Source organism: Malus sylvestris, chromosome 11, assembly GCF_916048215.2.
Source record: "Malus sylvestris chromosome 11, drMalSylv7.2, whole genome shotgun sequence".
Lineage (NCBI taxonomy): Eukaryota > Viridiplantae > Streptophyta > Magnoliopsida > Rosales > Rosaceae > Malus > Malus sylvestris.
The window spans coordinates 4,048,156-4,067,349 of record NC_062270.1 but is presented as its reverse complement, the minus strand read 5'-3'; the positions used below and the strand labels follow the sequence as shown (position 1 = coordinate 4,067,349).

Sequence of the window (19,194 nt, the reverse complement as noted above, 5' to 3'; positions counted from 1 at the left end):
TCCATAGCATATTTCCTAGGTTAAAAGCAGAAGCTCTGCATGAAATTAGGTATTTGTGACAAATATTTTGAAAGGTAGGTCAGAAGCAACATGTTAAAATCAAAAATTTCTTGGCCCTACCTACATAAAACCAGGAGGGGCCAGATTGTAACAAAACAGAAGAGTCTGAGTTAACCTCCTGCATTTTCCCCACCCCGGCCAAAAGTATAAAATTGAAGGTGTTAATCTCTATGTAAAGCGTCGTCGAGCTCTATTTCCAGGCCTACACGATTCTTAATCGAGGCACTGGCGTGTAGAGGTATGCCGCATTTTCTCTGGATCTCCTTGAACTTTTCGACATCAAAATTATGACGCTCGATCAGTTTCCTCTGCCTCCTGAGAAAAAGCCTCTTCATCAGATCTTGGTAAGTTGGATCTCTTGACGTGATCAAGAAGTAGGCATAGCCTATGCCAATGCAAGCTGTTGTTGTGAAGTAGGCGAGTGGTTCCACTACGTCCCATGAGAAGTCCCAATATGTTAGCCTGAAAAAGAGCCCGAGCTGTGTCAGGAGCACCCCCAGACCAGCCCAGAGAATGCGCCGGACCTGCTTATGTGCCAACACATCGATTTCTTCCTTCTTCTCTTGCAGCTTTTTTAACTCTGCCCACAAGGGGTCATCTTCCGGAGTCAGAGCAAGGGGTACTGCTTTTCGAACTAGCTCCACAACCTGGAAGTTACGAATGAGATGCAGTGGTATGAGTCAATGTAATGTAAGGCCTCTAAACAGATAAATTGTGTTCGAGAAAGCTCTCGTAACAAGCTTAGATTCTTAATTCATATCCAATGCAGGAAGCACATATCATAACAGTAATAAGAACTGGCAACACCAGTAATGTTCCAAAATCCAAATAGGACAGATCCTATATTTGGTCAATTTCGAATCTCTGCTTTAGACTTGAAAGATGAGATGTCTACACAATGCATACAACTACCAAGTATTAACATAAAAACTCAAACAATCACATTCGCAATCACGAAGGAAAGACAACAGAAGCTAAAAGCAACTAGATTCAGCCCCAAAAGAACTATCGAAATCCTATGCCCTGTTTGGATCAGTAGTTTTGGAAGAACTACAAACCTTCATCGCCATGTAAAAGGTAAATACGTAAAAACTCAGTAAGGAGCCAAAAAGACAGGTTTATGGGATCTAACCAAATTCTGAAGAACAAGGAAAAACACAAAGAAACCTCCATGTAGTTACCTAACAGGGTAGTAATTAACACGAAATCCCGGTGCATCTCCTCCCACAGATGGTAAGTAATTACCACTGAAACTTGCCAAAGTTTCTATCTCTGAAAATAATTTCAACTTAATTTCCTATCCCTTCAATTTGGAAGCCCAGAAAATATGTGATCCCCAACTATGTACTTAATAATTCCGTGAAGTCAAGGGAATAACAATAACAAATGGAGAGAGGGGCCATCCAGATAGGGCCACAAAAAGGAAAAGGAGATAAACATTTCCCAAAAACAAACCCCATTGGCCATCTGTGTAAAGTAGAGTAGTTTAGAATATTCAAAACACGAAAGCGAAATTACATTCTGATATAAGTTCAAAGGAACAATAAGGAGTTAAGGGGAGGAGGTTTCATACCCTATTAGGATGCAGGAGGACCTTGTCCCGGAACAAAAGGATGACGCCGGCCTCGTCGAGAACCCGAGCAAAAGCAGCAGCCTCTTCCGGCGATCTGGCAACCCCAATGCTCTGGCACGCCTCCAGAAGATCAGAATACGGTATTGCCTCTTTCTCCTCTGTCCCAAGCTGGGCCTTCAAAGCCTCCACATTCACCAGCCTCATCAGCCTCTTGGCCTCCGCAAACGATATCGTCTCTCCTCCTATGCTCAGCTCTGCTGCTTCTCCCACTCCGCCGCTGAAATCACCAGAAGACGACATTCTCCTCTTCGGAATCAGCGCCAAAGACGAAGTTGCAGGAAAATTCAACAACCCACATTCTTGTTTAGCAAAACCCTTGAATCCAAAACATGGGTTGGGGCCGTTGGGCTTCCCCAACCCCATTTGTCTCACCAACACACCACTGCTCTTACACCATCTCCACATTCTGCCCAAACCTTCAAACTTTCCCACTCACCTCAACTGTCTGTGACTTACAGCTCCCCCGTCTCTTCACCCTCTCTCTCTCTCTCTCTCTATATGTATATATAGTATAAGAACCCTATTACCTATTGAAAACTTGTAAATTTACGCCTACCCACGAATCCTTTAGAGATTTGGAGAATTGGGTTTTGGGAAATGAGCGATTTGGAATCGAAAGGGGAAAGAAAGGAGCAATCTTTAAGCCATGGGAGGATCTCAGAAGAGGAAGAAAGAAAGTTGAATAAATAACAGGAGGCGGTAAAAACACTGCAGTTTTACAAGGCAAGGAAGCAAAAACGGCCCGCCAACCACGTTGGTTCATATGTTTCTCCCAACACAAAAATAGGAGAGAAAAAAACTCAAAAATTGGTCTCTTTCTACGTTGGGTCAATTGTTTTCTTTCTCTTTTGGTTCGTGTGGACATAAATATAGCAACGGGTCTCTCTCTCTCTCCTCTTGTCTCTTTCTATCTCTCTCTCTCTAGGATTCAACGTTCCTATTCCGACTAATAACCTCGTGGTCACCACCATCTCCCTCACACGGCCACCACTCTCCTCACACGCACAAGTCACACTGAAAAAGTTTGACTTTTGACTCACCCAAATCGATTTGGGAAATTTGGGAGTTAATTGAAGGAAAAGTTGGGAGCCTTATCTCATTGCCAAGAGGTTTCGTCCATTCTTCTGGATTTTGGGTTTTTGGAGGTGGGTGGGGATTTAATTTTAGAAGAACAACTTGTACGTTACCTGTATTTCATTACAGTAACGTCATGCTGATAAAATAAAAACATGCAAATAAAAATTTACGTATATTTTTTTTTTATTGGCACAGCTAGAGACCTCACGGATGAAAAGACATACAAGTCATTTTCATGCTTTTATTGCTTGCTTCTCTAATGCAGCGTTTGTAGGAAACTATCCTTTTTCGTTTTCGATGGTTTATTTTGAGAGAACTTTAACGAAAAGTTCTAGGTACTGTTTATTTTAACGAAAAATCATATTTTTACACTAAAAAGTCAATCTTGATACTATTCGCTTTACTCTTTATTTTGTCCTTATCATTAAAACTCAAAGTTTTCAAGCTATTTTCATTAGTTTTCCTTTATTTTTATTGTTAACTTTTTTTCCAAATTGTTCCAAAAAAATAAAAAATAAAAAAAACTTTTTTTTCAAATTTGAAAAGGTCTTTATCCCAATATTCTTTTTTTACTAACCAAAAGAAAGAGGGAAAAGTAATACTGTATTACCGCATGTAGTCTTAATTCTAAAATATGGGTTAAAAAATGTTGTAAAAAGGCTAGTTTTCAAAATCGGCATATTTGTTGATTTGTCTGAAGAATTTGTATGGAGTTGTTAATTTTTCTTGAATTTTGATTTTAGCCAATTACCCCTTAAACTTTTATAATTAGTCAATTTTCTTTTAACTTTAGTTTTAGTCGATTCCCCACTGAACCTTTATTAATAGCCAATTTTCTCTCAAGTGCTAGATTTAAAAAATTTTAAACCAATTTTTCATCAATCTTGATCAAAGGGACAATACATGACAACCGTATGAGGGTAAAAAGATAGAAAATTACATAGATGGAACATGGATGGAAAATTGGATAAAAAATTTTAAAATCTAACGCCATGAGAGAAATTGGCTATTTATAAAATTCAGAACGTAATCGGCTATAATTAAGGGTAGGGGGTCGAAAATTGACTACTTATAAAAGTTCAAGAGGGTAACTAGCTAAAATTAAAGTACAGAGAGAAAATTGATAGCTCTATATAAGTTCCGAAAACAAATCGACAAATACCTCTTCAAAAATTTCCTACAGCTAAAGGCTAAAGGGGGACTCTTTCAGACCCAAAAAACAAAAGCTAAGGGAATATATATTCCAATACAGTTAAAATATTTGAATTATTCTGATTCATAATTTCCGAGCATTTATAACACACGATCCAAAAATCTGAATTTCATGTTATAATCTATAATTTAATATTTGAAAAAAACTGTATTTTGATAAATTAAGAAAAGTTAATCTCACTCTCATCATTATTTCCCCATTTCCTAACTCCTGCTCTTTTTATAAATTTCTTGATTAAAGCTACTAGCCACTTGCAAGCTGACTATCTTTGAATAGTCCATTTGCGTACACTATGAAAAATCTTATCTCCACAAATTTATATTTTAAAAAATGCAAATATATGTATATATAAAATAACACGAATGCTCTTTGAACCTAGTGTAGGCTTGACAGTTTTTTGCACGACATGTTAACTCGATATGAAATAACACGAATGTAATAGGTTTCGAATTAATCCGTTAGCAAGTTGGATTGTTATTGGTCATCCATTAATGAGTCGGATTGTTATCGAGTCATCTGCTAAGAATCGATAAGATATCGTTTGTCAGACCTAGACATTAGACATGATAATGCATGACCTATTAACCCCACATGAAATGACACAAATTCGATAACAAATCAGGTCGTTATCGAATCATCTGTTATGAACTCATTAAAATAACGAATATGACTAAACGATACAAACACAGCAAACACAACCCGTTTGTCAATCCTAACCTAGTGGACTTTGCTTTATGAATGAGTAAGAGGGTAGTTCTATAAAACGCATGCGTAATCCTAAATTAAACTAACATTTGACTAGGAAAACGAACGGAAAATGATTTCTGCACGCCCTATCTGTTTATATCCATCGAGGTTTCTTTGTTTTATTCGATTTAAAGCCTGAAAACAAACAAGGGTATTTATTGGAAGGAATGGTGTGTGAAAATCATTTTCATAATCAACGGATAACAATTTTGGCACAACTCATTCGTACGAGTTGAAGTTGGAAGAGACATAAAAGACAGTGCTACTCCATTTCATCCCCAATCTCATCGGAAGTCTGCAAGTACGAAAGGCTTGGATATTGACTCGAACTCTTCACGAAAAATGGCGACGTATATGAGTTTTCGAGTTTAATCTCCAGTAGTAACAAAAAATATGACATAAAAGTTGATGAGAACCAAAACTTGCAAAACCAATGAACTTTGTGACAGAAATTTATGTACCAACAAGTTATCCACATCTAGTGATTGTTCTATTCGCCTTTCACATTCAATCAAGAAACAAGGGAAGAAGACGTACGAGTAATGTGCATTTGGGTAGGTCGAATTCCCGACTTGCGAGATAGAAGGATCAATCACTGTGTTTGGCCTTGGAAACAGTTTTGATCAAACCTTTGGTAATCTTCCAAAACCAAATGAGATTCATCATAGACAACATTGGAGGCACCAGGAGCAAGCTGTAAAATCCTAAAGGGAAGATTGTCTTGACCTGAAACAATGCCGAAATAATAAGTACCGAACTTTTCATGGGTTAGAATCGTAAGTTGTCAGTAAGAAACATGAATGAATATGAAGAACGAACTCACTTGATCGAAATGGATAAACATGTGGACGAAAAAGTAAATGAACAAAAGAATCCTTGCAACCTGAATGAATTGGTGGAAGTAAATTGTTAGACATAACAAATTATGTTATTTGACGGAAATGAAGTAGATAAAGTTAAACAGCAGTCCTACACCAGCGGCCATTGATAGATGTAAGGCTCATTATCGATGTATATATACACGTACACACACACACACACACACACACACAAGAACCAACATATTGAGTTAGTTAGACATTACCAGCCACCCGAGGAACAATGCTACACCATTGAAGATGTACAGGTTAGAGTTCTTCTTACCAGCAACATCCAAATACCTGAGTATGCAATCAGATGAATCATCCAATGACGACAACCAAGAACAGGAGATTTAAGGGATTACTAAATGTAAAACTTACCATCTCATGTTTACGAAAGGAGTAGTGCTCTCAGAGAACAGAACCATTAGTATGTAAATCTGGCCTTTTCCACTTAAAAGGGAGAGAATGATTGAGTACATAGACAGTGCATGATGCAAAACCTAAAGAAGATAAAACAGATGAACATCATCGTACCAGTTTATACAGACTTTGACTTGCATATGCAAACTTGAAGGGTACGATAACCAAACTCCAGAAATTATCAAACCATGATACTGATTCAATTAATCCATTAAAATGCAACCTTCTTTTACCAAACTTCGCCAAGTTAATTTTAGAACCAAAATATATGGTTTAAGGTTTTAATAACTGATGTATATTGAACAGGCGATATCCTTCATCTATGTACTCACATACTCCAGTCCACCCAAAGCAGGAAAATGCCAACAGATCATTCCCAAGTCTGACAGAAAATATCCAATGGAGATCTGCAATAAGTACCCAATAAAATTAATTACAATAATAAGCGTCTACACCCAGAAAATTGTAAATTACGGTAGAGGGATTTGAAAGTCACTTATTGATTGAGGAAACTGTCATCGGCATAGAAATGAACATTAAACATGAAGAATAGGAGCTGCAGTTTTCGATACAAACTGATAACTAAACTCAAACCAATCTTCCATTATCAGGTTCATCGTTGGTCTAATTGTATTTAGGTTTAACTTGGGTCAAACAACCCGACAGATATAATTGACATAAGATGTTGATGTTCAGCTGCCTAACCCATGTGCAGCATGTAGGTATGCACTTGCGCATTTGCAAAAACATGCATATGCAGAGTGAAATGTAAAAAAATTCTGCATTAGTGAAACAATTTACAAGTTTTTTTGGGTTACCATTATAAGTTAATTTAGCTCAAAGTAATAAATACGGGTTAAAAAATGATGTGAAGGAAGCTTCACACAAGGAAGGTAAGGGTAGATACAGAGTCGCACATGCAAAATTTAAGAGAAACTCTTCAGCTCATTGGTTTTGATCTACTACAACATATTTGACAGTCAATGAAACCAGTCAATGAAACCAGCTGTATCAGAAGAGTAATTGACATGTTGCACCACAATCGAATCAATTCAAAATTCATAAGCGAAGAGACATAAAATTTTGCTTACCCCCAACGTTGTATCTGAAAAGGTAGATCTTCTACTAACGATTGGCTCATCACGATGATCCTCATGAAAAGTATCTGACAGCACTAAAAGGTAAAAAGATGCAAATGCTACGGCAATAGCATGAACAGTTGAGAACCCCCTGTACACGAAAAGAAGAAAAAAGAATTAATACTTGTGTTCTTGAAGAAAATCAAGAAACTCTTATAAAAAAAATTTTAAAAAAAATCAAGAAACTCAGTATGTGATGTGCAGAAGATATTCACCGGTTGTTCCATTCAACTTTTTCTGCTTTGGTGAGTTTGTCATATCCCTCGATGCTAAGAAGGCTAATAAGCCTCGTTAATCTGTAAACCTTCAAAATAAAAATTTCATCAAGTTCAAAACTACCAAAAAGAAAGAACTTAACTTTTCATAGTTCAGATAATTCATTTTGAGAAGTTCAGTTTTAGTGAGTAAAACATTATACAAAAATGCCAAAATTCAGATGAAAGTGAAAATTTGACAGATAAAAAAAGGAGAAAACGATTACAACACAGAATAGACCAAATTAACTACAACTTAACAAAAAGAACCTAGTTTTGGAGCAACCAACAGAGAACAACCGGTATTAATGTATCCTCTCTTAGAGCACTCACATAATCACATTAAGACTTTTCACCCAAAAGACTCATCCAAAACTTGTTTTCATTTTCATTCTCCATACCAAATATTGAAACCTTAAACGGCTACTTGGGTCGACATTACATGTAGTAAAGGTGCATATTCTTGAATCATGATTTTTCCTTAAAGAAACGACACCAAAGTTTACTTTATATGGACAAAACAAAGATGCTAAGAAATACTCCCTGAAAAGCTCATTGAAGCGCTTTCTATATTCCAACAAAAGCCAAAATTAGGAACTTGTTCCGAAAACTACTAGTGCAAATGGATTTGAAGGGCGGTAATAGAAAAATTTAACCCCCAAATATTAGTTTACTTTTGACTACGGATGACATGTTTCAGCAACTCCCTCAACTATCAAGCAATGTGGTTTAAAGAAAACTTTCAGTCCCACAACAAACAGAAACTAAATTAGAGATTGAAACTTACAATATTGCAGAGAATGATGCCAAAGAAGACAGATGCCAGCAAGTGAAATTCTTTCTCAGGGGCAAGATAGCCAGAGATGGATACTAAACCAAAGGGAAAAGAAAATCCCACCATACTTCTTCCTTGTTGGATTAAACGCTCACACTGTTCAAAAAATATTCCAGATCAAACCCTGTTCCGCATACACAATAATGCAACCAGACTCCTTTTTCTTGATAACAAAGAAACCAATTTGACTCAAAAGCTTTCAAATTTCAAAAGATTGAACAAAAAGAAAATAACCCTTTTGAAAACAGCTTACATTAACTCCAATTCCAAGTTTATAAGCGCTTCTGAAATCAGAAGCAAATCAGAAGCAGATTTTCCAGATAAAGAAATCAAGAGTAAAGACCAGCAGTCAACCAAATACCACAAAAACAACAAAAATGCAAGCAGACTCCCGTTTCTTGATAGCAAAGAAACCAATTTGACAAAAAGCTGTCAACTTTCAAAAGATTAAACAAAAAGAGCAGAACCCTTTTGAAAACAACTTACGTTAACTCCAATTCCAAGTTAATAAGCGCTCCTTAGAACTCAGAAGCAGAAAAACCTTCTGCTTTTTCCAGATAGAAATCAAGTGGAAGGAGCAGCCAGTCAAACAAAGACCACAAAAAGAACAGTAAAAGCAGAAAATATATGTAAAAAACCATATAATATTCATTGAGGAAGGATTCAAGGGTACCGGAGATTAGCTGAAGAGTCTTGAGTGCGGGCGGGGAAGAGCGAAGAGATGAGAAAATGGATATTGGATTTGGAATTTTATGCAATGTTTTCTACTTTTGAGCGGTTTCGTGGCCTGGTGGGTTTTGATTCTCAGAGCAAAAAAAAAATAAACAAAATTAATTAATTAATTAATATAAATAAATAAAGCTAAAGAAAAGAATAAAGAGTTTGGAATCTGTAGGCTAACTTTTATGCCCTTTCGTTGTCCACGTCCAAGGGAGCGAGCGAGATGACGCGTTCTGAGTTTTGAGTTTTTGACGCTGTTGTATCATAATGTGGGTTTACTCAGGGTCTAAAATAAGTAGACTTCACTCTCTTTTCTATATGTTTTCCTGATTTTTCTAATATTTTTAGAGAAATATTAACCGTATTGAAGAAAATTCAAACACTGAGTTTATTACATTTATATTGAAGAAAAAAAATAAAATCATTTTAGTTTATTACAAACTTGTTTGAAAGCCTTTAAAATGATTGGCTTGGAAGAAGCACATGTATGTGTTTTTTTTTGCAGGAAGAACTTCAAGTGTTTTTTCAAGATCTACTTGGATTTTCATTAAGAATTGATTTCAAAAACATTTCCACCAAAAATGATTTGAGTCATTTTAAAAACAATTCCAAACGATCGTGTGAGATTACTGTTCTTTGCTTGCTCGTTTTTTTTTTTTTTTTTTTTTTTTGAGTATATCGAAATTTTTACATTAAGAGGAGGAGGAGTTCGGCAAAGCCACATAATGAGCAGCTTAATTTAATATCGAATTCGTCATCCACGATATTTGAATCTAAGACTTCTAACTTCCAAGTGAAGAGAAGAAATACCACCAAACCATAGTGCTGAATAACGTTGGTTATTAAGGGTTCTTTATTACATCAATATCTGAGCTAATTTTGATACCCTTCGTCACGTTGTCAACTTTTTTTGTGTACCTTATAATATATGTCTGCTATAGTACAATTTTCATCATGGTTCAATTTTGTATGGGATATTAGATGTACCGTCAAATTTGAGTACTGGTTTCGATGCCAATGTGCCGACCAACGTATTTCATTATGGAAGAGATCTTCTTCAGATCACTTTGTGGGGATCTTAGGGATCTCCACAACCGTTCATCGTACATCATATTATCAGTTTTTGTCAGATACTATTTGCGTTTAATTTTAAATAAAAAAAAGTCAAATAATTTCTAACCGCAGTATACACGATAATGACTAAGATATGGATATCCCTAAGATTCTCACAAAATAGATCTGAAATCAAATTCCTTTCATTTTGCTCTTTAGTTTGAGGTTTCCTTCAAAATTTCTAATACTTGGAAAAAAGTTGTCGGTGTGCTCATGTTTTAAATGCATGTTTCGGATTGTTTTTTGCGTTATTGAGTTGGTGCTTTGTGTTACTCAAGTAAGATGAGAATATGTTTGCGTTGCCAACTATGGACTGCAACGAACTCTACCCGACCCCTAAAATGGACTACCGTGACAAAACCATCAACTGATGAATCACACAATGATGGCTAAGAACAGGTTGAAATGTTGCAAAGCCACCAGTTAGTCCTTTTTCTTGTGAAAAAGAAATAAAAATTAGTACTATACTTACACGAATACGTGAACGTGTGTGATACAAAACGCACTACCATCTACCAGAGAGAGAGGATTTAAGCAAAAACAGAACGTACACTGCTTCTTGTTAGGTACTTGACAGTCCCACAGGTTTGTAATTAGACAGTTATTGGAAGTACAGAACCAAACAACAACAACAACCGGAGATGCACAAACGAACACACAATACATACAAGCGCTCGGGCTTATTTCTGCTTGTCATTCCGGCATGTCAACTAAAACAGCGTCTCACGTCTTCGTCATCATCATTATCTAGTAACCACCTTGAATAAAAGCATTCAAGCGGTCTAGCTCCTCCCGGTGCTCACTCACCACAGCACGAACCACGTCACCGATGGACACCATTCCAATCATTCCCCCGTTGTCTATTACTGGAATGTGCCTGATTCGGTTATCTACACATAGTACACACAAATTTCCAATTTAAAAAAGCTTCCTTGCATCGAAGGAAAATATAACGAAATGAAGGAGCATTAAGTTAGAAATTTTTGTTACAAGAAGCAGAAGATAATACCCGTCATAAGTTGCATTGCCCGCAAAACTTTGGTGTCAGGGGTGACAGTGATAAGCTTGTTCTGCAGTCACCGCGTTTTAGCATTTTCAATCAGATGTTAAACATTAATGAAACTTCAACAATGTTAAGGGATGTAAATCCTAGTAAGATAGCAAAGAGTTTCCTGTAAAAGGAGGATGAAACTTATAACAAGTCATACCTCCTCAGTCATGATATCCCCAACCTTTGTTGACTTGGATGATCTTCCCTGAACTATGATCTTCCTGAGATAATCTGAAAATTATCCGCCAAACAGAAATACAATTAATTATGGAGAACCCAAAAGTACCTTCCAATCATTGTTACCATCACTCAACCGCCAAAATTGTAGTCACATTGAGGGCCAACCAAAATAAAAATTGCTTTTGAGCAGTAATAGTTCTAAGCATATCACGTAATCAAAATTATAAACAGTGATTATCCCTTCAAACTTTCCCAAATGTTTCCCAACTATTTGTGGTCACCAAATTTACCATTCTATTTTTAGCTTATTGTTCAGAAACAAGTGCATGTATGAGCTCATTCATTCCGCCCGCGCCCGGTTCTTTTCTTCAACCTTTAACTTATGAATTCGTTCCTACTTTCAAGAGTTAGGCTCGATATCAAAGTGATCTATACCATTGAAATGCATAAATTTCAGACTAGAATGTCCGTAAGGTCATACAAGACGGAAATCCAGCTCCCAGTACAAAGACCATTCGCATCATGATCTCAAACAAGCATGGCACAGTATATATCAGTAGATTACATAAGCCTACCTCTCTCTGTTATGATTCCTGCAAGAGACTTTTGCACTCCGGGTTTCACAACAACTAAGGCTCCAACATTGTGCTGGGTCATCTGCAAGGAAAGACTAATTAGTTATGACTTAAATCCTTCAAGCCAAATATTGTCAAATCACTGCAAGAACACGAACTTCATAAAGCTCAAATATGCTTACCGACTTAACAGCATCATAAACAGAGTCATCGGTTGTGCACCAGAGCCAAGAACCATCAGCACCTTTACCTTTTCCTTTCAAGACATCTGCAATTCTGGTGCTTTCAAAACCATGCTCTTCGATGCGGGAACTGGCAGGCGTAGCAGACTCAAAGCGTGAAAATGCAACAGGCTGAAGCAGGGGATTCACAAGACGGATGTGTCTCAAAACTCCATTTTTCACAATGCTTCCGTGTGACGTAAAAGCTTTAAGTGCTCCTTGCATTTTACCTGTCTGAAGAGACAGGTTATATTCATATACAACATAATGTTAGTTTGCCTCAACGGATGAATGAATTACTCTATTTAACTAGCATCAGTCAGCATAGTATTTGGTTCGTTTTATATTCGTTGATTGGTTTTACTTCCTCAGCTTTGCGTCCCTATACATCAAACACTTAGATCTCATACTGCAATGATACAACCAAAACTTCATGAACCAAAAGTTTAAGGAAAATTAAAATAAACTAAGGTAGTTTCTTGGAAGCCAAACACCCCAGAAATGTTATTGCGTCCAGCAACATATACCAAAATAAGCACTTTCCAAATCTACTAATCTATTAAGCACTTCAGAGTTTCAAGGGTGTAGCAGTCAATCTAAAGTCTAGAGTTTGATGAATCTGGTTAGAATAAAGCTGGACTTTTCAAAACAAATTTCTAAAAACTCCCATAAGCACTTAAAGCAATCAAGAGTCCAAGACTTATTTTTCAAAAGAAAAACTTGACGAAGTCAAATATTCAATTTCCAAATTAATAAATGAATAAATCCCATGATAAAACTTTCCACTGAAAAATACCAGCTTGCAGTAGAATGTTCCCAACAGTTCATACACACACACACACACACACATATATACACATATACATACACCCACTACCTTTCCAACATTTCTCCGATGTGGAATTACAATAAGCAAAGAAACACTTGATCGATCTAATAAATTCACTAACTTTCAAACCCAGAATTTAATTTCCTTCAAAAAGTAGAAAAATTTGAAAGATACTTGAAATGATTTGATCTATCACTACAAAGTTTCAAACGACAGAAATGATCAACCAATGATTTATTTCACCCATCGAAGTTACAGATAAGATTTGATAAGCTATGCAAAAGGATGGAGGAGAAGAAGAAGGTGGTGCCAGAGAGAGAAAATTACCGGAGAGGAGAGAGGAGAGAGAGAGGCAGCTGCAAATTTTCTTGGGCTTTCAGATAGAGATGGAGACCTAGGTTTTGACTTCTTATGCCACCTGAAGCTGCTCAGGCATTGCGTTCTCTAACGGCGTTTGTAATGGATAAAGTAAACCGTTAGGTCACGTTATTCACTTTCCCACTGACACGCGTCCGAAAAGGCGCGAATCTGAAGTCATCTAACGGTTGTTCTTTTTTCCAGACTAAATTAGCGGTTACTGTATTCATTTTAGAATTGCTTTTTTTTTTGTTGGACTTTTTAATTTCATTTTTTGGGATTTTTGTCACTTTCAACAAAAAAAAAAAAAAATATATATATATATATAGCACCATTTCTCATATGATTTGAGAGTTCTTGTTCTCGCATGTAATCCGTATAACACGAAATTTAACGATTTTATTGAGTTGTGTATTGTGATTTTTGATGAATTCAACTTTTAACCTTGAAGTTTGCTCATAGCTTTGCGAGTGATCTCTTTAAATTTAATTTGTAAAGACCATTATGAGTTGAATTTTTTCATGAATATATATATATATATATATGTAGTGTATATTATTTTTTCAATAAATAAAATATTTTACTTCTTAAAAAGCAAGAATATAACATCAATTGCCAACGAGGATTGGTTCAGTTGGTAAGGTCCATTGCCCAGTGTGTCTCCCCTTCTTCGGCCCCCTCCCAAAGGTTCAAGTTCATTGGTGCAGCCTTCTTTGGTGCACGATCTGTAAATTTATACGTAAATTCACACCGATGGTGGCTGGCAGATAGGTGTCATATGTAAGCTCTTCCCGCTCAAGGTTGTGAATATGCCTTGACGCTGGTGGTGAGAGTCACCAAATCTCCCTAAACTTTCATTTATAAAAATAAAAATATAACATCAATTTTGAATTTGTTATAAATAGGCAAAAGTTAGCGAAATAACCTTTGCTAGGGACAGGAGTGAAGCGGGTGCAAAATATCACACTATAACTTTAGTAGCTATAACACAAAAGAATGGCAGATAAAGAGAGAGGGAGGGATACTGATATCATTTATTTGATTCTTTCTTTCGCAGTGTATGTTTATAACACACAGAGTGCTCTATTTATAGAACAACCCATGTGACAACCAACCAAACAAAAATGATTACATTTTGAAAGTATCACACAACCACTATTCCCAAGTCTTGATTACTTTGTGTGGGCATTCATTCATCCACTAATTTTACAACACTCTCCCTTGGATGCCCACATATCAACCTTAGTTGCCTTGTTGAAACCTTGCTCGGAAAAACCTAGTGGGAAAAAACCATAGCGAAGGAAAAATAGTACAACTTTATCTGGATTGATATAGTGTTAAGTATGTTTATGTTGCCTCATTAAAACCTTGATAGGAAAAACCCAGTGGGAAAAATCCTAGTCGAAGGAAAAAGAGTACAACATGCATGTATCATGGATGCTCCCCCTGATATGTATCTCCCCCTAATTCCGCATTCTTCAAATTTAGTTGATTGGTAAGTCGACGTAATCCGATACTCTGCTCTAGGTTCTGAAACGTGCACTTTGGTAGAGATTTGGTGAACAGGTCTGCTATATTTTCATTGGAACAGATTTGTCTGACTTCAATAACTTTAGGCTTTTGAAGCTCATGTGCACTGAAAAACTTTGGAGATATGTGTTTAGTCTTATCGCTCTTGATGAATCCTTCCTTCATTTGGGCAACATAGGCTGCATTATCTTCATGGATGACAGTTGGAATGTCTGTCTTTGAAGGTAGACCACATGAATTCCGGATATGATGGATCATTGATCTTAACTAAGAACATTCACGACTTGCTTCATGTAAAACAAGTATTTCTGAGTGATTTGAAGATGTAGCAACTAATGTTTTCTTTATTAAGCGCCATGAGATTGATGTATCTCCATTAGTGAACACATATTCAGTTTGTGAACAGGCTTTATGCGGATCAGAGAGAAAACCAGCATATGCATATCCAATAAGGATCTGGTCATTTGTGGATTTCTTTGAGTAGAAGATACCCATGTCTGTTGTCCCACGAAGGTATCGCAAAACATCTTTGATTCATTTCCAATGATGAATTGTTGGAGCAGAGTTATACCTTGTTAACAAGTTAACTAAAAAAACTATATATGATATAGTACATTGTGCTAAATACAATAAAGCACCTATTGCACTTAGATATGGTGCTTTTAGACCAAGGACCATTTCATCATCTTCTTTTAGACGAAAATGATATTTCTTAATGTCCAAAGAACGAACGACTATTGGTGTGCTGAGTGGATAAGCCTTGTCCATGCCAAATCGCTTCAGGATTTTTTCAATATAAGTTTATTGGTGGACCAAAATTCCATTAGCACAATGCTCGATCTACAGGCCGAGACAATATTTTATTTTTCCAAGGTATTTCATTTCAAATTCGCTTTTCAGATATTCGGCAATTTTATTGAGCTCTTTAGGGGTTCCAACTAGGTTCATATCATCGACATGTACTGCCACTATAGCAAATCCAGAATTAGATTTCTTAATGAACACACAAGGGCAAATGACATTGTTGGTATATCATTCTTTGGTCAAATACTCACTGAGACGGTTATACCACATTCGTCCATATTGTTTCAGCCCATACAATGATCGTCTTAATTTGATTGAAAGCATACCTCATGGTTTGTTAGTTGTTTCAGGCAACTTAAGCCATTTTGGGACCTTCATGTATATGTCAGTATCTAATTATCCATATAGATACGCAGTGATGACATCCATAAGTCGCATGTCAAGTTTTTCTGAAACCACTAAACTTATTAAGTAACGGAATTGCATCCATTACAGAAGAGTATGTCTCCTCATAATCAATTCCAGGTCTTTGTGAAAAACCTTGTGCAACGAGTCGTGCTTTATATCTTGCAATCTCGTTTTTCTCATTACGTTTTCTTGTGAATACCTATTTGTAACCCACGAGGTTTACATAAGGCGGAGTTTGGACTACCGGTCCAAAAACATTTCGCCTTTCCAAGGAATTTAATTCTGTCAGAATTGCATCTTTCCACTTAGGCCAATCTTGTCTCTGTTTGCATTCATCAACAGAGCGAGGCTCAATATCATCACTTAATATGATTTCAGTGGCTACTGTGAATACGAACATTTTGTCGATGATTATTTCATTCTGATCGCACAATTCATTAGTACATGCATAATTTATGGAGATTTCTTTGCTTTCATGTACCTCTGTCTCTTTAGGGACATGTGTCGCATCAAGGACATTTTCTTTCTCTGAAAGTACAGAATCATGAATTATGGATTTGTCATTCATTCTCTCTTCCTGAATGATTTCATTTGGATTCAGTTGTGCCATCGTCTTTCTCTTTCAAGAGGCTGAATCTTTTGAACCTGAGGGTCTATCACGCTTCAGGCGTGCACCAGATGAATCATTTGCTGCCACTTTATTTTGTCAAACAGGGACATCAATTCTTGCAGGTTCATTTGTAGCTAGTATATGTGATTTTGTCACTTTCATAACATCATTAAATGCATCTAGAATTTGATTAGTAATACTTTGAAGATGAACGATCATTTTCACTTCATTTTCAATTGAGTGCTACATGGATCAAAATTAGACAATGTGGGTACAACCCATGTCATCTCTTGCCGTTCTTTTGGAACAGTCTTTTCTCTCCCTAATGATGGGAAGACTGTCTCATCAAAGTGACAATCAGCAAAACGAGCTGTAAACATATCACATGTCAAGGGTTCCAAATATCTAATGATAGATGGTGAATCAAAACCTACATAAATTCCTAGTCTGCACTGAGGTCCCATTTTTAGTGCATTATGGTGGTGCAATAGGCACATAAACAGCACAACCAAAAACTCGTAAATATGAAATGTTTGGCTGATGCCCAAACACGAGTTGTACTGAGGAGTATTGGTGGTTGGCTATAGGTCTCAATCAAACTAATGATGCAGCATGTAAGATGGCATGTCCCCATGCAGACACTGGCAATTTTTATTTCATGAGCAGAGTGCGAGCTATTAATGAAGCCGCTTGATAAATGCTTCTGCTAGACCATTTTGAATATATACATAAGGAATATGGTGTTCAACATCAATGTCTAATGTCATGCAATAATCATCAAAGGTTTAAGACATAAATTCACCAGAATTATCAAGTCGGATTGACTTAATGAGGTAATCTAGGAATTGTGTTCGCAACTTAATTATCTGAGCAAAAAGTCTCGCAAAAGCTACATTCCGAGTAGACAAGAGACTATCATGTGACCATCAGATAGATGCATCAACCAAAACCATAAAATATCGAAATGGTCCACAAGATGGTTGAATAGGCCCACAAATATCCCTTTGAATTCTTTGCAAAAATGATGGGAATTCAGCATCAACCTTTAGTTGTGATGGTTTAATTACCAACTTCCATTGGGAACAAGCCTTGCAAGGGTTATCATTTGAGATAGCAATGTGTCTGCTCAATAATGGATGTCCATTAAAGTTGGTAATGATCATATGCATCATGGTGGATCCTGGGTGACCCAGACGGTCATGCCAAAACATGTAAACTTTTGAATCAATGAACTTCTTGTTCATGATAGTATGTGATTCAATTGGCTTTATGTATGTATAATACAATCCACTTGACAAACCACGCAACTTCTCCAATATACACTTCTGGGTATCATTGGAGGTAATGCATAGATACTCCACATTTTCCGTACTTTTCGTTTCAATGTGGTATCCATTTAAACATATGCCTTTAAAACTCAACAAATTTCGAGTAGATTGAGTACCGTACAACGCATTTTTTATGGACAATATTTTTCCATTTGGTAACATGATCTGGGCTTTTCCTAAGCCTTCAATTATATTTGATTGACCTGATATTGTTGTTACCCTTACTTTAGTAAGCATCAAGCTTAAGAAATACTTTCAATCTCGAAGTATTGCATGCATGGTTGCACTGTATGCAAGACAAATATCTCCGCAATTTCTCTTGTTTTGAGAATAACCATAGTTTTTATCCATATTTTATGAGTAAAGAGAATCACAGTTAAAAACAATTTATTCATAATAAAAGGAAATTGAAATGCCACTTTTATTGAATTGAAATGCGAGTTTTAAACTACAAGTTCAGAATAATAAAAGTACATCAAACATAAATGATTCAATCGGACCGATACACTTCATTCCCTTTTTCCACAATGAAGTCTGAGGCATCTAGGTGGGTTGTGTTCAACTGCCCTGATAAGTCGAACACTGGATCAGGTATATCCATTGGTCTAGCCTGGTCAAGGAAATTGGTATCGACACCCTTCTCCTTGAGGAATGCTTGATATAGATCCACCAAATGTTTTGGGGTATGACATGTACGTGCCCAGTGCCCATTGCCACCACACCTATGGCAGGCTCATTCAGAGTTTATAGGAGCATTGTTCATATGAGTTTTTCCTTTGTGGAGATTTACATTTTTGAAGCTCGAGCCTGAATTATGCTTTGGAACCTGGTTGTGAAACTGGATACCATGATTTTTGCCTTTCCCATTCCACCGGCCTCGCTTATGGCCACGTCCTCGTTTATGATTATTTCCACTAAAGGATGTGGCATTCACTTTGAGGGAAACAACATTCACTTTTGGGAATGGTGCAGATCCAGTAGGTCGGGACTGATGATTTTTCATCAGGAGCTCATTGTTTTGTTCAGCTACCAGGAGCACAAATATCAGCTAGTTGTATTCAGTGAAGCCTTAATCTTTATACTGCTGCTGCATGAACACATTGGAGACATGAAAGGTGTTGAAAGTCTTTTCCAGCATATCCTCCTCAGTGATGGTTTCCCCACAGAGCTTCATCTGTGAGCTAATTCTGAACATCACAGAATTGTACTCAACCATTGACTTGAAAT

At 36.7% G+C, this 19,194-nt stretch overlaps 3 protein-coding genes across 9 annotated transcripts; all 3 read right to left on the bottom strand.

Moving 5' to 3' along the window:
* Nucleotides 1–11: 11 nt before the first annotated feature.
* Nucleotides 12–2,588, bottom strand: LOC126588891 (calcium uniporter protein 6, mitochondrial-like). Its single transcript, XM_050254039.1, has 2 exons — nucleotides 1,634–2,588; nucleotides 12–707 (listed from the first exon to the last, which is right to left on the bottom strand). Exons 1-2 carry the CDS (start codon nucleotides 2,096–2,098, stop codon nucleotides 222–224), a joined length of 951 nt encoding a protein of 316 aa, XP_050109996.1. The 5' UTR covers nucleotides 2,099–2,588; the 3' UTR covers nucleotides 12–221.
* Nucleotides 2,589–4,866: 2,278 nt separating this feature from the next.
* LOC126588892 (uncharacterized) lies at nucleotides 4,867–9,063 on the bottom strand. 6 transcript variants are annotated; one of them, XR_007611660.1, is made up of 11 exons: nucleotides 8,915–9,061; nucleotides 8,728–8,785; nucleotides 8,194–8,337; nucleotides 7,368–7,456; nucleotides 7,105–7,243; nucleotides 6,346–6,420; nucleotides 5,972–6,093; nucleotides 5,815–5,890; nucleotides 5,554–5,613; nucleotides 5,268–5,456; nucleotides 4,867–5,103 (listed from the first exon to the last, which is right to left on the bottom strand). XR_007611660.1 is itself a non-coding variant. In XM_050254040.1 (10 exons), the coding sequence occupies exons 3-10, from the start codon at nucleotides 8,305–8,307 to the stop codon at nucleotides 5,319–5,321; spliced, it is 813 nt and encodes a 270-aa protein (XP_050109997.1). In that variant the 5' UTR covers nucleotides 8,308–8,337; nucleotides 8,728–8,785; nucleotides 8,915–9,061; the 3' UTR covers nucleotides 5,063–5,318. The 6 variants fall into 6 exon arrangements, 3 of the variants coding, with proteins under 3 accessions (XP_050109997.1, XP_050109998.1, XP_050109999.1); XR_007611659.1 differs by having other exon boundaries at nucleotides 4,867–5,061; XR_007611661.1 differs by having other exon boundaries at nucleotides 4,867–5,025.
* Nucleotides 9,064–10,603: 1,540 nt separating this feature from the next.
* On the bottom strand, nucleotides 10,604–13,373 carry LOC126588893 (CBS domain-containing protein CBSX3, mitochondrial-like). 2 transcript variants are annotated; one of them, XM_050254043.1, is made up of 6 exons: nucleotides 13,258–13,373; nucleotides 12,063–12,335; nucleotides 11,881–11,962; nucleotides 11,283–11,356; nucleotides 11,084–11,144; nucleotides 10,604–10,964 (listed from the first exon to the last, which is right to left on the bottom strand). In XM_050254043.1, the coding sequence occupies exons 2-6, from the start codon at nucleotides 12,324–12,326 to the stop codon at nucleotides 10,822–10,824; spliced, it is 624 nt and encodes a 207-aa protein (XP_050110000.1). In that variant the 5' UTR covers nucleotides 12,327–12,335; nucleotides 13,258–13,373; the 3' UTR covers nucleotides 10,604–10,821. The 2 variants fall into 2 exon arrangements, with proteins under 2 accessions (XP_050110000.1, XP_050110001.1); XM_050254044.1 differs by having other exon boundaries at nucleotides 12,063–12,331; nucleotides 13,258–13,288.
* Nucleotides 13,374–19,194: the final 5,821 nt, after the last annotated feature.

Coding starts and splice junctions, on each gene's coding strand:
- LOC126588891 (XM_050254039.1), bottom strand. CDS start 2,098: ATGTGGAGATGGTGTAAGAGCAGTGGTGTGTTGGTGAGACAAATGGGG. Junction 708..1,633: donor TCCTCCTGCATCCTAATAGG/GTATGAAACCTC, acceptor CGTAACTTCCAG/GTTGTGGAGCTAGTTCGAAA.
- LOC126588892 (XM_050254041.1), bottom strand. CDS start 8,307: ATGGTGGGATTTTCTTTTCCCTTTGGTTTAGTATCCATCTCTGGCTAT. Junction 7,457..8,193: donor GCATCATTCTCTGCAATATT/GTAAGTTTCAAT, acceptor TTTATTTTGAAG/GTTTACAGATTAACGAGGCT. Junction 5,891..5,971: donor CCTTTCGTAAACATGAGATG/GTAAGTTTTACA, acceptor TTGCATACTCAG/GTATTTGGATGTTGCTGGTA.
- LOC126588893 (XM_050254043.1), bottom strand. CDS start 12,326: ATGCAAGGAGCACTTAAAGCTTTTACGTCACACGGAAGCATTGTGAAA. Junction 11,963..12,062: donor TTTATGATGCTGTTAAGTCG/GTAAGCATATTT, acceptor CTTTCCTTGCAG/ATGACCCAGCACAATGTTGG. Junction 11,357..11,880: donor AGGAATCATAACAGAGAGAG/GTAGGCTTATGT, acceptor GATAATTTTCAG/ATTATCTCAGGAAGATCATA.